The sequence below is a fragment of the Hemiscyllium ocellatum genome, chromosome 6 (assembly GCF_020745735.1).
Source record: "Hemiscyllium ocellatum isolate sHemOce1 chromosome 6, sHemOce1.pat.X.cur, whole genome shotgun sequence".
Lineage (NCBI taxonomy): Eukaryota > Metazoa > Chordata > Chondrichthyes > Orectolobiformes > Hemiscylliidae > Hemiscyllium > Hemiscyllium ocellatum.
This window is the reverse complement of record NC_083406.1, coordinates 123,804,819-123,821,852: the sequence shown is the minus strand read 5'-3', so window position 1 is coordinate 123,821,852 and position 17,034 is coordinate 123,804,819. Positions and strand designations below refer to the sequence as shown.

Genomic DNA, 17,034 nt, shown 5'->3' with positions numbered 1-17,034 from the left:
GGTGGGGGGGAGGGGTGGGGTGGAGTGTTTGTTGAGGAGGGGGAGGAGTGTTTGTTGAGGAGGGGGTGGGCTGGGGGGGGGGGGGGAAGCTGAAGCAGCGGGTAATGTGGGTCATGTTGACCAGCCCAGCCCAGTACATGTTAAACTCCCTGCGTGTTCCCAGGACAATGGGTGTGGCTCTGAGCTGTTGCTGTGATCCCCTGAGGTTCTCTCAGGTCCATCAGCCTCAGGACTCGACGTTGAGGTTAATCACCTGGGAACATGAACAGCTCCTCTCCCTTCTCCCACAACTCCAGCTCCTGTCCCGGCTGGGCCACTCCCAGTACAAGGTGCCTGACCCACCCCATACCCACAGGGTATTTATCCCATCAGGGTAGTTAGACCAGGAACTGTAGCACTCCCTGTATAGGAATCACTATAAACTGAAAGGCTGGCTCTTAATCATAATCAATGTTACACCTCCCTGGGCGAGTTTACAGGAAATCAAGGCAATGCTAATTCTTAGAACCTGCACAAACGTTAAAGATTTGAAAAGGATCACAGAAAATGCCTCAAATGACCTGATTGGGAGAACAACCACGGAAACAGCTTTACAATTAAACTAAATTAAGTAAATTCTACACATTAACACATTAACCTCTTATACACCCATCTCACATGAAAACATTCTCACAGACACACACACACACACAAAGATACACAGACACACACACACAGACAGACACATACACACACAGAGACAGACACATACACAGACACACATACACACACAGAGACAGACACGCACACGGACAGACGCGCACACACACAGACACACACACACATATAAACTCACAAACACACACACACATACAGAGACAGACACACACATATAAACTAACACACACACAGACACACACATAAAAACTCACACACAGACACACACACATATAAACTCACACACTCAGAGACAGACACACAGGCAGATGCGCACACACACACTCACACACACAGACAGATGCGCACACACACGCACACACACACACACACACAGATACAAACTCACACACTTGCTTTGATTGGACAGTTGTTGGGAGTGAATCCCAGTCTGGTTTTCAGGCCCAGGTGGCAGTGTTCAGTCCTTAGGGCAAGGCTGGTGGTGTCACTGAGTGAGGCTGGAGTCTGATGGAGTTGGGGCTCGCTGCACAGTCTGTTTCCTGTGAGCAGACCTTTATTTCTCTTTCCCTGTTGCAGTTTTAATGGGACACTGCAGTTCCTCTTCTGGACCATGTTCGGGATGGAGGAGCCGTCTTCAGTTGATCTTACGGAGTTTGTGGTGGCGGAGTTTGTTGGACGGATTCTGTATGGGATTTTCACCATCATCATGGTCATAGTGCTGCTCAACATGTTAGTCGCTATGATCACAAACTCCTTTCAGAAGATCGAGGTGAGACTGACCACCCACAGCCACACAGAACAGCAGGATGCAGAGAACTTGAATCTAACCCCGTGCTGTCCCTGTCCCTGGGAGTGTTTGATGGGGCAGTGTAGAGGGAGCTTTACTCTGTATCTAAACCCGTGCTGTCCCTGTCCTGGGAGTGTTTGATGGGGGACAGTGTAGAGGGAGCTTTACTCTGTATCTGACCCCCGTGCTGTCCCTGTCATAAGATGTACAGCACGGAAACAGACCCTTCGGTCCAACCCGTCCATGCCGACCAGATATCCCAACCCAATCTAGTCCCACCTGCCAGCACCCGGCCCATATCCCTCCAAACCCTTCCTATTCATATACCCATCCAAATGCCTCTTAAATGTTGCAATTGTACCAGCCTCCACCACTTCCTCTGGCAGCTCATTCCATACACGTACCACCCTCTCGTGAAAAAGTTGCCCCTTAGGTCCCTTTTATATCTTTCCCCTCTCACCCTAAATCTATGCCCTCTAGTTCTGGACTCACCCACCCCAGGGAAAAGATTTTGAGGGTCAATTTACCGTATACATGCCCCTCATGGTTTTATAAAGCTCTAGAAAGTCACCCCTCAGCCTCAGCAGGGAAAACAGCCCCAGCCTGTTCAGCCTCTCCCTGTAGCTCAGATCCACCAACCCTGGCAACATCCTTGTAAATCCTTTCTTAACCCTTTCAAGTTTCACAACATCTTTCCCATAGGAAGGAGACCAGGACTGCACGCAATATTCCAACAGTGGCCTAACCAATGTCCTGTACAGCCGCAACATGACCTCCCAACTCCTGTACTCAATACTCTGACCAACAAAGGAAAGCATACCAAACGCCTTCTTCACTATCCTATCTACCTGCGATTCTACTTTCAAGGAGCTATGAACCTGCACTCCAAGGTCTCTTTGTTCAGCAACACTCCCTAGGACTTTACCATTAAGTGTATAAGTCCTGCTCTCCCTGTATTCCGTGAGATCTAATCTTGCTCACCAGTCTCCCATGGGGAACCTTGTTGAACACCTTACTGAAGTCCATATGGATCATGTTCACTGCTCTGCCTTCATCAATCCTCTTTGTTACTTCTTCAAAAGACCCTTTGGAATTAGAATCCCTAAGTGTGGAAACAGGCTGTCTGGCCTAACAAGTCAACACCGACCCTCCAAACAGTAACCCACCCAGACCTATTCCCCTACCCTATATTTACTCCTGACTAATGCACCTAACCTACACATCCCTGAACATTATAGGCAAATCAGCATGGCCAATTCACCTGACCCGCACATCCTTGGAATATGGGAGGAAACCGGAGCACCCGGAGGAAACCCACGCAGACACGGGGAGAATGTGCAAACTCCACACAGTCAGTCGCCCGAGACTGGAATCGAACCTGGGTCCCTGGTGCTGTGAGGCAGCAGTGCTAACCACTGAGGCACCGTGCCACCTCTTAATTAAGTTTGTGAGATATGATTTCCCACACACAAAGCCATGTTGACTATCCCTAATCAGTCCTCGCCTTTCCAAATACATGTACATCCTGTCCCTCAGGATTACCCCCAACAACCTGCCCACCTTCACCATCAGGCTCACTGGTCTATAGTTCCCTGGCTTGTCCTTACCACCCTTCTTAAACAGTGGCACCACGTTAGCCAACCTCCAGTCTTCTGGTACCTCACCTGTGACTATCGATGATACAAATATCTCAGCAAGAGGCCCAGCAATCACTTTGCTAGCTTCCCACCGAGTTCTAGGGTAAACCTGGTCAGGTCCTGGGGATTTATTCAGTTTTATGTGTTTCAAGACATCCAGCACTTCCTCCTCTGTAATCTGGACATTTTGCAAGATGTCACCATCTATTTCCTTGCAGTCTATATCTTCCATATCCTTTTCCACAGTTAGGAGAAAATGAGGATTGCAGATGCCAGAGATCAGAGTCGAGAGTGTGGTGCTGGAAAACCTAGCAGGTCAGGCAGCATCCGAGGAGCAGGAAAATCGAGTTTTCGGGCAAGGGCTTATGCTCCTTGGATGCTATTTGACCTGCTGTGCTTTTCCTTGTCCACAGTAAATACTGATACAAAATTTTGTATCAGCATTTAGTATCTCCCCCATTTCCTGCGGCTCCACACAAAGGCTGCCTTGCTGATCTTTGAGGGGCCCTATTCTCTCCCTAGTTACCCTTTTGTCCTTAATGTATTTGTAAAAACCCTTTGGATTCTCCTTAACTCTATTTGCCAAAGCTATCTCATGTCCCCTTTTTGCCCTCCTGATTTCCCTCTTTTTTAAATATATTTTTATTAAGAAAAAATAGATATTTAAATATTACAACAAATACAAAACAATGCAATTCAAAGCAGTACAAAAATAGCACAAAACTAAACCCAAATAATAAAAAAATTCCCCGACCACCCTCCCATACGAATATATAAACATATACAGAGAAGAATAAAATTTAAAAGAAACCTAAATGAGTTATTTAACTAAATAAATAAATACCTAACAACAAACAAATAGATAGTAATAACTCAGCCCAGTCAAACAAAACACTCATACATTCACAGTTCCTCCTCCCTGGATATTGGACTCATGAAACACAATCGTTACGGCTATATAAAAACCCTTGTTAGTGTGGCAGATAAATCTGTGTCCAGGTATTTCAAAAAGGGTTGCCATGTCTTGTAAAAATTCTCAGTTTTGTGGTGTACCATATTTGTGAGAAAATCCAGGGGAATTTGCTCTATAACAATCTTCTGCCAACCCGACAGGCCTGGGGGGTTTTCTGATATCCAACCCAGCAAGATATTCTTCCTTGCACAGAATGTAAGAATATTGAAAAGTTTTTCCTTATGCGAGTCTGCAGGAAATACAATGGGTAGGCCCAAAAGGAGCGAAATAGGGTCCTTCTCCACCCCTACACCTAAAATCCCCTCCATTGCACCCACCACAGTGCTCCAATATGTTTGAAGCCTGTCACAAGACTAGAGACAATGGTTAAGAGTACCCATACAGACCTTGCACTTGGGGCATGCTGAAGATACCCCCGGTTTAAATTTTGACAAACGGTCTGGGGCTAAGTGGACCCTATGGAGAATCTTCAACTGTAAAGCATGGGTCCTGTTGCAAATTGATATCTTCCTTGCATTCTCCCAAATATCTTCCCGTGCCTCTGAAGAAACTTCAACACCCAGCTCTCTCTCGCACATCTTGCAGAGACGATCAAACTCTTCTGAGGTGGCACCCCCCAATTGGTGATTTGGAGTACTGACAGAGAGTGTACTGTTAGCCCTTAGTACCCCTCTTTCTGTGTCAGATTTGTAGGGATCAGTCAAAAGTGTGGTCCTTTTCTGAATAAAATCCCTAACTTGAAAAAAACGAAAGAGGTCTCTATTAGGTAACTCGTACTTCTGTACTAACTGATCGAAGGACATAATTACATCTCCCTCAAATAAATCACCCATGCAAGATATACCCCTAGCTGCCCAACGTTTAAATCCTGAATCTATCATACCTGGTTGAAAACTCGGCATACCCACTAAAGGTGTAAACAAAGATGTTTTGCCAATATTACCTTCCCTCTGCCGAATTGCCCTCCATGCTCTAACAGTATTGATGACTATTGGGTAATAGCAATATTCCCTAACTGTCCTCACCTTGTCCAAAAACAGCAAACTGGTAAGGGGGCACCTTGCCTGGGAGACTTCGATATCTGGCCATATTGAAAGAGGGTCCCCATAAACCCAATCACTCACGTAGGTCAAAAGCGAGCTTAATTGGTAAGTTTTAATGTCCGGAAGGTCTACTCCCCCCAGTCTGTGAGGCAACTGCAGTTTGGCTAATTTAATGAGGGGCCGTTTACGGTGCCAGATAAGGGAGCTGAACCAGCTGTCAGTCTCCTGAGTGTTTGTTTGTTGAAAATCAGGGGGAGCATCCGTGTAGGGTATAGCAAACAAGGGAGAATATTCACCTTAATAAGTGCTATCCGACCCAACCATGAGACTGGAAGTGCCTCCCATCTTTGGAAATTGATTTTCCTCTTGAGTATGCGCCTACTTCCTAAGGATTCCCTCGATCTATCCTGTCTGTACCTGACATATGCTTCCTTCTTTTTCTTAACCAAACCCTCAATTTCTTTAGTCATCCAGCATTCCCTATACCTACCAGCCTTCCCTTTCACCCTGACAGGAATATTTTTCCTCTGGAGTCTTGTTATCTCATTTCTGAAGGCTTTCCATTTTCCAGCCGTCCCTTTACCTGCGAACATCTGCCTCCAATCAGCTTTCAAAAGTTCCTGCCTATTGCGATCAAAATTGGCCTTTCTCCAATTTAGAACTTCAACTTTTAGATTCATTCCTGATGAAGGGCTTATGCTCGAAACGTCGAATTCTCTATTCCTGAGATGCTGCCTGGCCTGCTGTGCTTTGACCAGCAACACATTTGCAGCTGTGATCTCCAGCATCTGCAGACCTCATTTTTTACTTTTAGATCTGGTCTATCCTTTTCCATCATTATTTGAAATCTAATAGAATTATGGTCGCTGGCCCCAAAGTGCTCCCCCACTGACACCTCAGTCACCTGCCCTGCCTTATTTCCCAAGAGTAGGTCAAGTTTTGCACCTTCTCTAGTCGGTACATCCACATACTGAATCAGAAAATTGTCTTGTACACACTTAACAAATTTCTCTCCATCTAAACCCTTAACATATTGCAGTCCCAATCTATGTTTGGAAAGTTAAAATCCTCTACCATAACCATCCTATTATTCTTACAGATAGCTGAGATCTCCTTACAAATTTGTTTTTCAATTTCCCTCTGACTATTAGGGGGTCTATAATACAATCCCAATAAGGTGATCATCCCTTTCTTATTTCTCAGTTCCACCTAAATAACATCCCTGGATGTATTTCCGGGAATATCCTCCCTCAGCACAGCTGTAATGCTATCCCTTATCAAAAATGCCACTCCCCCTCCTCTCTTGCCTCCCTTTCTATCCTTCCTGTAGCATTTGTATCCTGGAACATTAAGCTGCCAGTCCTGCCCATCCCTGAGCCATGTTTCTGTAATTGCTCTGATATCCCAGTCCCATGTTCCTAACCATGCCCTGAGTTCATCTGCCTTCCCTGTTAGGCCCCTGGCATTGAAATAAATGCAGTTTATTTTATTAGTCCCACCTTGTCCCTGCCTGCCCTGACTGTTTGACTCACTTCTGTTCTCAGCTGTACCTGTCTCAGATCGATCTCTTTCCTCACTATCTCCTAGATGCACTCCCATGTCCAGAGATGCATGAACTCAAACAGCAAAGGCAGTGTCTGTGCAGATTTACTCTGCATCTAACCCCATGCTGAGAGTGTTTGAATGGACAGTGTAGAGGGAGCTTTACTCTGTATCTAACCATGTGCTGATCCTGTGCTGGGAGTGTTTGATGGGGACAGTGCAGAGGGAGCTTTACTCTGTATCTCACCCCATGCTGTCCCTGTCCTGGGAGTGTTTGATGGGGACAGTGTAGAGAGAGCTTTACTCTGTATCCTACCCCATGCTGTCCCTGTCCTGGGAGTGTTTGATGGGAGACAGTGTAGAGGGGGCTTTACTCGTATCTGACTCTCCCTGGAAGTGTTTGATGGGGCAGTGTGGAGTGAGCTTTACTGTGTATCTATTCCCGTGCTGTCCCTGTCCCTGGGAGTGTTTGATAGGGGACAGTGTAGAGGGAGCTTTACTCTGTATCTAACTCCATGCTGTCCCTGTCTCTGGGAGTGTTTGAAGGGGGGACAGTGTAGTGGGAGCTTTACTCTATCTATCCCTGTGTGTCCCTGTCCCTGGGAGTGTTTGATGGGAATAGTGTAGAGGAAGCTTTACTCTGTATCTCACCCTGTGCTATCTCCATCCTGGGAGTGTTTGATGGAGGGACAGTGTAGAGGGAGCTTTACTCTGTATCTAACTCCATGCTGTCCCTGTCCCTGGGAGTGTTAGATGGGGACAGTGTAGAGGGAGCTTTACTCTGTATCTAACCCCGTGCTGTCCCTGGGAGTGTTTGATGGGGGGACAGTGTAGAGGGAGCTTTACTCTGTATCTCACCCCATGCTGTCCCTGTCCCTGGGAGTGTTTGATGGGGACAGTGTAGAGGGAGCTTTACTCTGTATCTAACCCCGTGCAGTCCCTGGGAGTGTTTGATGGGGGGACGGTGTAGAGGGAGTGTTACCCTGTATTTAACCCCGTGCTGTCTCTGTCCTGGGAGTGTTTGATGGTGGGACAGTGTAGAGGAAGCTTTACTCTGTATCTAACCCTGTGCTGTCTCTGTCCTGGGAGTGTTTGATGGGGACAGTGTAGAGGGAGCTTTACTCTGTATCTCACCCTGTGCTGTCTCTGTCCTAGGAGTGTTTGATGGGGACAGTGTAGAGGGAGCTTTACTCTGTATCTAACCCCGTGCTGTCCCTGTCCCTGGGAGTATTTGATGGGGGGACAGTGTAGAGGGAGTTTTACTCTGTATCTAACCCCGTGCTGTCCCTGCCCTGGGAGGGTTTGATGGGGGGAGAGTGATGAGGGAGGTGTGGTCTAGATGTCTCATGGTATTTTCCTGTTACTAATTTGGATGATCCTGGACAATGAGCTGCTTGTTAATGAATTCCTCTCCATCCCATGTCTCTCCCGTTTCCAGGACGATGCGGATGTCGAGTGGAAGTTTGCCAGATCCAAGCTGTACCTCTGTTATTTCCGGGAAGGTCTCACTCTTCCCGTTCCATTCAACATCATCCCAACTCCCAAATCCTTCTTCTACATGATCAGGTAGGTCTTCCCCTGGAGTCTGCCTCACGTCCAGTGGAATGGGCTACATTGCTGTAGCGCCTGTAACAATCAGACCCCTCAAACTGCCTCACCGGAGGGACTGTACATCCTTGGGTCTGGGGCTGAGGGGTGGGGGGTGGGGGTGGGGCTGGAGTCAGGGTCTGGGGCTGGGGGATGGGGATGGGGCTGGGGCTGGTGTCAGGGTCTGGGGCTGGGGAATGGGGGTGGGGTCAGGGTCTGGGGCTAGGGCTGGGGCCAGGGTGTGGGGGTGGGGGTGGGGTGGGGTCTGGGTCTGCGGCTGGGGGATAGGGTGGTTGTGGGGTCTAGGGCTGGGGGGTGGGGTGGGGTCAGGGCCTGGGACTGGGGGGTGGGGTTGGGGTCAGGGTCTGGGGCTGGGGGGAGTGGGGGTGGGCGGGGTGAGGGTCTGGGGGTGGGGCTGGGGGTTATAATTATGGGATTCACAAAACCTCCAAAGTGTGTCATCAGCAAATATTGAAACAGTGCCCTGCTCGCTCCAATGTAACCCATCAGCATCAACAACCGGGATGATAATACTAACCCCTGGGGAACTCCACCTCCAAACCTACCCCCAGCTCTCCTCAATGACCCTCCCTCTCTGTCTCCTGTCACTCTGCCAATTCTGTGTCCAGATCGTTCCTGTCCTGTGTAATTCCGAACCTCGCCGGTCTGTCGGTCAGCACCATCATCTAATCCCTCCTGCAAACCCGCGTCCAACCCAACAACACCCCCCTTTTCTCACAAACTCTCATTAAAATCTCAAAGCACGTTTGATAACAGTGCTTTACAGGAGCCAGTGTTGGACCGGGGTGGACAAAGTTAAAAGTTAAAAAAGTTAAAAAGTTAAAAGACTTGTTGAAGGAAAACCACATTTATCAAAGGTTAAAAGTCACACAACACCAGGTTATAGTCCAACAGGTTTAATTGGAAGCACTAGCTTTCGGAGCGATGCTCCTTCATCAGGTGGTTGTGGAATATACTAATGAAGGAGTGTCGCTCTGAAAGCGAGTGCTTCCAATTAAACCTGTTGGACTATAACCTGGTGTTGTGTGACTTTTAACCTTTGATAAATGTGGTTTTCCTTCAACAAGTCTGTGCTGCCTTTGTATGGCCTCTGTTTTATGAAGCGACTGTAGGATTAGTGCCAGAGTTTCATTTCTCTGGGTGTTTCCTGATGTGATGCCCGTTTATGTCGGCCCTGAACCTGGCTCAGTTTTAAACCAAGGTGTGAGATCTCTGTGGTTCTCCCTCCCTCTGACACGACCCCAGACAGGGGCATTCAACCTGAACCTGGGCATGTTCCAGCACCATTTCCCCCCAACCTGTGTACCCAATAAATCGGATCATCCCTGAGGAGTGTGGACTCCACTCCCACAGGCATGGTCACTGCTCCTGGCCTTTCCAGGGGCTCGCACCGTGTGACGTTGAAGCTGGTTTTGTTTATGTTCCAGGTGGTTTTTCCGGAAACTGTGCTGCGTCAGCTCAAAGAAAAATGATTACCCTCCGCTACCGACATCGATTGTAAGTGACTGAGCCATTCCATCCACTCGGGCTTCCTATCCCCCTCCCGCACCCCCCCCCCCCCCAACATACACACGCGCACACACACGCACACAGTCACTGGGGTACAGTCACACACACACACACACACACACCTTCACCTCGGTACAGACCCACACACACACATACACACACTGACTCTCCACTGGGGTACAGTCACACACGCACATACACACACACACACTCATCAGGATACAATCACACACACACACTCTTACTGGAGTACAGTTCCCCCCCCCCCCACATACAAATAGAGAGACTCTCACTGGGGTACAGTCCCACACATACTGACTCTCCCTGGCCTACAGTCACACACACACTGACTCTCCCTGGGTACAGTCCCACACACATACATACACACACACTCTCACCAGGGTACAATCACACACACACACACACACACTGACTCTCACCAGGCTACAGTCCCGCACGCACACACTGACTCTCCCTGGGCTACAGTCACACACACACTGACTGTCACTGGGGTACAATCCCACACACACTGACTCTCACCGGGGTACAGTCCCACACACACTGACTGTCACTGGGGTACAATCCCACACACACTGACTCTCACCGGGGTACAGTCCCACACACACTGACTGTCACTGGGGTAGTGTTAAAAGAGTTTTCTCAGTCTGATTAATTATTTTTCTGTGTCAGGCTAACTCAGCGGTGAGTGGTGACGGCTGTCAGTCTGGGAGTCGAGCCTCCTATCGGTTACAGGTGATTCAGACCCTGGTCCATCGATACATCGAAACATCGCGACAGGAATTTGCAGAGAAACAGCGGAAGGGTGAGTGTAGGGGTCTGAGGGAGGAAAATGAACATTTCTCAGGTGGAGTTAGCTTTGGCGTTGTAATGGAACAGTCCCCTTGACCTGCTTCTCACACTAAATTCCAAATTCAGGCCAGGAGCAGGCCCAGCAGATGGGATTATCACTGGTTGACTAGTCCAGAACTCCAGCCTTACATCCCAGACACCTGGATTCAAATCCTTCCAGGCCAGATCAGTACTGAGGGAGTGCTGCACTGTCAGAGGGTCAGTGCTGGGGGAGTGCTGCACTGTCGGAGGGTCAGTGCTGAGGGAGTGCTGCACTGTCGGAGGGTCAGTGCTGAGGGAGTGCTGCACTGTCGGAGGGTCAGTGCTGAGGGAGCACCGCACTGTCAGAGGATCAATGCTGAGGGAGTGCCTCACTGTCGGAGGGTCAGTGCTGAGGGAGTGCTTCACTGTCGGAGGGTCAGTGCTGAGGGAGTGCCGCACTGTCGGAGGGTCAGTGCTGAGGGAGTGCCGCACTGTCAGAGGGTCAGTGCTGAGGGAGTGCCGCACTGTTGGGGGTCAGTGCTGAGGGAGCGCCACACTGTCAGAGGGTCAGTGCTGAGGGAGTGCTGCACTGTCGGAGGGTCAGTGCTGAGGGAGTGCTGCATTGTCGGAGTGTCAGTGCTGAGGGGGTGGGCACTGTTGGAGGGTCAATGCTGAGGGAGCACCGCACTGTCAGAGGGTCAGTGCTGAGAGAGTGCCTCACTGTCGGAGGATCAGTGCTGAGGGAGCGCCGCACTGTCGGAGGGTCAGTGCTGAGGGAGCACCGCACTGTTGGGGGTCAGTACTGAGGGAGCGCCGTACTGTCAGAGGGTCAGTGCTGAGGGTGTGCTGCACTGTTGGAGGGTCAGTGCTGAGGGAGTGCTTCACTGTCGGAGGGTCAGTGCTGAGGGAGTGCCACACTGTCGGAGGGTCAGTGCTGAGGGAGTGCCACACTGTCGGAGGGTCAGTGCTGAGGGAGCACCGCACTGTTGGGGGTCAGTGCTGAGGGAGCGCCGCACTGTCAGAGGGTCAGTGTTGAGGGAGTGCCGCACTGTCGGAGGGTCAGTGCTGAGGGAGTGGGCACTGTTGGGGGCCAGTGCTGAGGGAGTGGGCACTGTCGGAGGGTCAGTGCTGAGGGAGTGGGCACTGTCAGGGGGTCAGTGCTGAGGGAGTGGGCACTGTCGGGGGTCAGTGCTGAGGGAGTGGGCACTGTCAGAGGGTCAGTGCTGAGGGAGCACTGCACTGTCGGAGTGTCAGTGATGAGGGAGTGCTTCACTGTCAGAGGGTCAGTGCTGAGGGAGTGGGCACTGTCGGAGGGTCAGTGCTGAGGGAGTGCCGCACTGTCAGAGGGAATGTGCTGAGGGAGTGGGCACTGTCGGAGGGTCAGTGCTGAGGGGGTGCTGCGCTGATATCTTTCTGGCCTGAGCTGTGATTGGATGAAAATCAGGGAACGTTCTCTTTTCTCTGTCTCTCCTCAGGCCAATCCCCATCATGGAGATTGTGTGTGGGCCACTGTGCCTTTTGGTATCCTGCTGTGTAGAGTTTGGCAGCCCTGTTCCCCGTGTTATGGGCTGTGTTAGGGGCAATGATTGTGGGGTCAGTGGAATGAGTGTGGGGTGTGGGCTGCGTGTAACTGACCGCTCTGTGTTTCTCTTACAGACCTGGGGAACCGGATCACTGATTTGGGGAAGTTTGTGGGCCGCTTGCAGTCCGAGATTAAACGTCTGCGATACAGCATGGGGGCGGCCGGAACGACCGCCACCAAATCCGGTGATGCCTCGGCCGTGCTGGGCAAATACATCCTGGGCGCCCGGAACCGATTCCAGGAAACCGACCAGGATGACGAATCCCGCTCCCCGAGGGCATCCTTTAAAGTGACAGTCCACCAGGACTCAGAGGATGGAGCCAACAGCAAACCAGCCAAAGTGGAGGATGAAGCTGACCAATGCCCTCCTTACCCCAGTGAGGCAGCGGGAGATGGCTCTGCCACAGAGACCACAGGCAACAGCGAAGGAGATTCTGAGGCGGCAGCTCAGGAGAAAGAGTGAGACATCCTCACTTTTTACAAAAAGACTTGGGATCAGGAAGTCCATGCTCCTGCTGGAGTGGTCAGACTTTTCGCATGCAGCCTGCCCCAGCGCAGTCTCACTGTCCCACCGCTCAACTCATCGCTATTCTCTCTGTAACAAACAAAGCAAACTGTCTCCAATGCTCGCTCGCTTGCTCACTCACTCGGTTTTTTTATTAACAGAGTACTGTGGATACCGGATATGTTTATATTGGAAATCTAAAACAAAAACAGATCATTCTGAAGAAACTCAGTAGGTCTGGCAGAATCCAGAGAGAGACGGCAAGCTGAGTTCACATCTCACATTGGCCCAGGAATAATTACTGATGTAATCATTTCAGAACAACATACCTGGGATAAGAGGGATTCAAGATCAGTGAAAGTTGGTGAAAGGCCGGGCGTGTTAGTGAACAGAAGAGTTATTCTTAATCATTACACCTTCATCATTCCATCCCTCGAACAACACCTCACCCCTCCCCCACCCCACCGTCATTTGTCCTTTTGTCATTAATCCAAACCTATTCCATGTCCAACTTTCTGAAGGACATTCATTGACTCGAAATGTTAACTCTGTGTCTCTCTTCACCATCACTGCCAGACCTGCTGAGTTTCTCCAGCCTGCTTCCTGGTGTAGTCTCTATTTTTTACAGTTAGTTTACTTTCACTATTGACTCATTAGAAAGGATTGATGTCAGGTTGTAATATGTTTGAATATCTTTGTTCTTGTGACTGAGGCCTGGCCATTTCAATTTGGGACAAATATTAGAAAAATGTGGTTACAAAACCGAAATCTGAGGGTGGAGTTCCATTGATGTCACTGTCGACAGCTACCAGGGTCAGATGGACACAGAAGGTGGATGAAGGAGCCGCTGAGGAGTCACTGAGAAAGGACATTGTGATTGGGCTAGTACAGGAAACGGACGGTATAGGTTACACCACTCTTCACAATTTGTGACCCAGATTGCTAAGATCAAAGCATTCCTCTCCAGGGTGGATTCAAAACGATAGGAGTTGTGTCAAATTTAAACCCACTTGCTATTGTATTGATGTGGCCTCTATATTATCCCTGGGGTCGGGGAGTCCAGAGCTAGAGGGGTATAGGTTTAGGGTGAGAGGGGAAAGATATAAAAGAGACCTAAGGGGCAACATTTCCACGCAGAGGGTGGTACGTGTATGGAATGAGCTACCAGAGGATGTGGTGGAAGCTGGTACAATTGCAATATAAGAGGCATTTGGATGGGTATATGAATAGGAAGGGTTTGGAGGGATATGGGCCGGGTGCTGGCAGGTGGGACTAGATTGGGTTGGGATATCTGGTCGGCATGGACGGGTTGGATATTGGAAATCTGAAACAAAAACAGATCATTCTGAAGAAACTCAGTAGGTCTGGCAGAATCCAGGGAGAGACGGCAAGCTGAGTTCACATCTCACATTGACTCAGGAATAATTACTGATGTAATCATTTCAGAACAACATACCTGGGAGAAGAGGGATTCAAGATCAGTGAAAGTTGGTGAAAGGCCGGCGTGTTAGTGAACAGAAGAGTTATTCTTAATCATGACACCTTCATCATTCCATCCCTCGAACAACACCTCACCCCTCCCCCCACCCCAACGTCATTTGTCCTTTTGTCTTTGATCCAGGGTCTGTTTCTGTCCTGTACATCTCTATGACTCTGTGACTCTATCGAGAGGTAAGAGATGTTTTGTGATCAGTCTTCAGTGATGATTTTATACAGCTCCTAGCACAACATGAGGTTTTCCCAATCAACAAACCGCCTGTCCTCTTTCCCCTGGAAGTGAGGAGTCTAAGGGCCACCCAATAGATCTTTAAAACGATGAAAGGGTTTGATCAGGTCAATGTGGAGAAATGTTTCTGCTTGTGAGAGACCAGTACCAGGGCTCCTCAATGTAAGACTATCACAAAGAAATCCAATCAAAATTTAGGAGCAAATTCCCCACCCAGAGAGTGGACCGAATGTGGGGTTATTCCCATAGGGAAGCTCTCGGAATGATTTACAGGAAAGTTGTACAGACACATGATGGAGAAAGGATTTGGAGATGGGGGGGGAGGAGGAGGAGGCTGGTGTGGAGCAGAATCACCAGCAGAGAGGAGATGGGTTGAATGGCCTGTTTCTGTCCAGTTGACTTAATGTGCAGGGTGTTGGGTTAAACAATGAGAAAGATACCAGCCCTTGATTTCTGGGACCTGTTATTCCAGTCGGGGCCAGGAGGAGGCAATGGGTATCTCATCTGTAGTTCATCAAAATGGGTTTGAGACATTGTCAACTCGGGTCCAAATCCTCTCTCATCTGGAATTAAATTTACAAATGCTCAGTAAACAAGGTAGTGTAGAGGGAGCTCTAATCTACATCAAACTCTGCACCATCCCTGTCCTGGGAGTGTTTGATGGGGGACAGTGTAAAGGGAACTTTACTCTGTCTGTAACCCTGTGCTGTCCCTGCCCTGGGAGTGTTTGATGGGGAGACGGTGTAGAGGGAGCTTTACTCTGTATCTAACCCTGTGCTGTCCCTGTCCCTGGGAGTGTTTGATGAGGACAGTGTAGAGGAAGCTTTACTCTGTAAATAACCCCGTGCTGTCCCTGTCCCTGGGAGTGTTTGATGGGGAGACAGTGTAGAGTGAGCTTTACTCTGTCTGTAACCCCATGCTGTCCCTGGGAGTGTTTGATGAGGACAGTGTAGAGGGAGCTTTACTTTGTATCTAACCCCGTGCTGTCCCTGGGAGTATTTGATGGGGGACAGTGTAGAGTGAGCTTTACTCTGTCTGTAACCCCGTGCTGTCCCTGTCCTGGGAGTGTTTGATGAGGACAGTGTAGAGGGAGCTTTACTCTGTCTGTAACCCCATGCTGTCCCTGTCCCTGGGAGTGTTTGATGAGGATAGTGTAGAGTGAGCTTTACTCTGTACCTAACCCCGTGCTGTCCCAATCCTGGGAGTGTTTGATGGGGAGACAGTGTAGAGTGAGCTTTACTCTGTAACCCCGTGCTGTCCCTGTCCCTGGGAGTGTTTGATGAGGACAGTGTAGAGGAAGCTTTACTCTGACTGGGATCTCCGAGTGCAGTGCTCACGGAGGGTGGGTCAGCGTTGGGAGCCTCAGTCACTCGGAGTGAGCAGGGCCACTGAACAACATAAACCCAGAGAAGCCGAGATACCAGGAGGAGGGGCGTTTGCAGTATTAAACCGTGAACACAGCAACAACTAATGCCTGAACTGAGATGGGTAGAAGCCGATTGTAACCATGCTGCAATAAAAGAGCCAGCCTCTCTGTAACTGTGTCTGTCTGAAGTTTGTTCCCACGTCTCCCACACTGTGAGGGAACACAGCCCTCTCACAGCAAAACGCAACACCAGCTGAGCATCAGTCAGAGACTCCCTCTCCACAGCTCAAACAGATCAAGGCACACCACAGAAAACAGCATTAACTGCAGTGCTGAGGGAGTGCCGCACTGTCAGAGGGTCAGTGCTGAGGGAGTGCCGCACTGTCAGAGGGTCAGTGCTGAGGGAGTGCCGCACTGTCAGAGGGTCAGTGCTGAGGAAGTGCCGCACTGTCGGAGGGTCAGTGCTGAGGGAGTGCCGCACTGTCGGAGTCAGTGCTGAGGGAGTGCCGCACTGTCGGAGGGTCAGTGCTGAGGGAGTGCCGCACTGTCGAACGGTCAGTGCTGAGGGAGTGGACAGTGTTAGAGGGTCAGTGTTGAGGGAGTACTGCACTGTCAGAGAGTCAGTGCTGAGGGAGTTGGCATTGTCAGAGGGTCAGTCCTGAGGGAGTGGGCACTGTCGGAGGGTCAGTGCCGAAGGAGCGCCGCAATGTCGGAGGGTCAGTGCCGAGGGAGCGCCGCACTGACGGAGGGTCAGTGCCGAGGGTGCGCCGCACTGTCAGAGGGTCAGTGCCGAGGGAGCGCCGCACTGTCGGAGGGTCAGTGCTGAGGGAGCGCCGCACTGTCGGAGGGTCAGTGCTGAGGGAGCGCCGCACTGACGGAGGGTCAGTGCTGAGGGAGTGCCGCACTGTCGGAGGGTCAGTGCTGAGGGAGTGCCGCACTGTCGAACGGTCAGTGCTGAGGGAGTGGACAGTGTTAGAGGGTCAGTGTTGAGGGAGTACTGCACTGTCAGAGAGTCAGTGCTGAGGGAGTTGGCATTGTCAGAGGGTCAGTCCTGAGGGAGTGGGCACTGTCGGAGGGTCAGTGCCGAGGGAGCGCCGCACTGTCGGAGGGTCAGTGCCGAGGGTGCGCCGCACTGTCGGAGGGTCAGTGCCGAGGGAGCGCCGCACAGTCGGAGGGTCAGTGCCGAGGGAGCGCCGCACTGTCGGAGGGTCAGTGCCGAGGGAGCGCCGCACTGACGGAGGGTCAGTGCCGAGGGTGCGCCGCACTGT

At 50.3% G+C, this 17,034-nt stretch overlaps 1 protein-coding gene across 1 annotated transcript in view; it reads left to right on the top strand.

Moving 5' to 3' along the window:
* Nucleotides 1-15,939, top strand: part of trpc2b (transient receptor potential cation channel subfamily C member 2b) — a 47,029-nt gene extending 31,090 nt beyond the window's left edge. The window contains exons 9-13 of the mRNA XM_060826932.1: nucleotides 1,234-1,426; nucleotides 8,078-8,205; nucleotides 9,675-9,744; nucleotides 10,447-10,579; nucleotides 12,244-15,939. Of these exons, the coding sequence (XP_060682915.1) occupies nucleotides 1,234-1,426; nucleotides 8,078-8,205; nucleotides 9,675-9,744; nucleotides 10,447-10,579; nucleotides 12,244-12,632 (913 nt within the window). The 3' untranslated portion in view covers nucleotides 12,633-15,939. The remainder of the gene's footprint in view (nucleotides 1-1,233; nucleotides 1,427-8,077; nucleotides 8,206-9,674; nucleotides 9,745-10,446; nucleotides 10,580-12,243) is intronic.
* The last annotated feature ends 1,095 nt before the right edge of the window (nucleotides 15,940-17,034 follow it).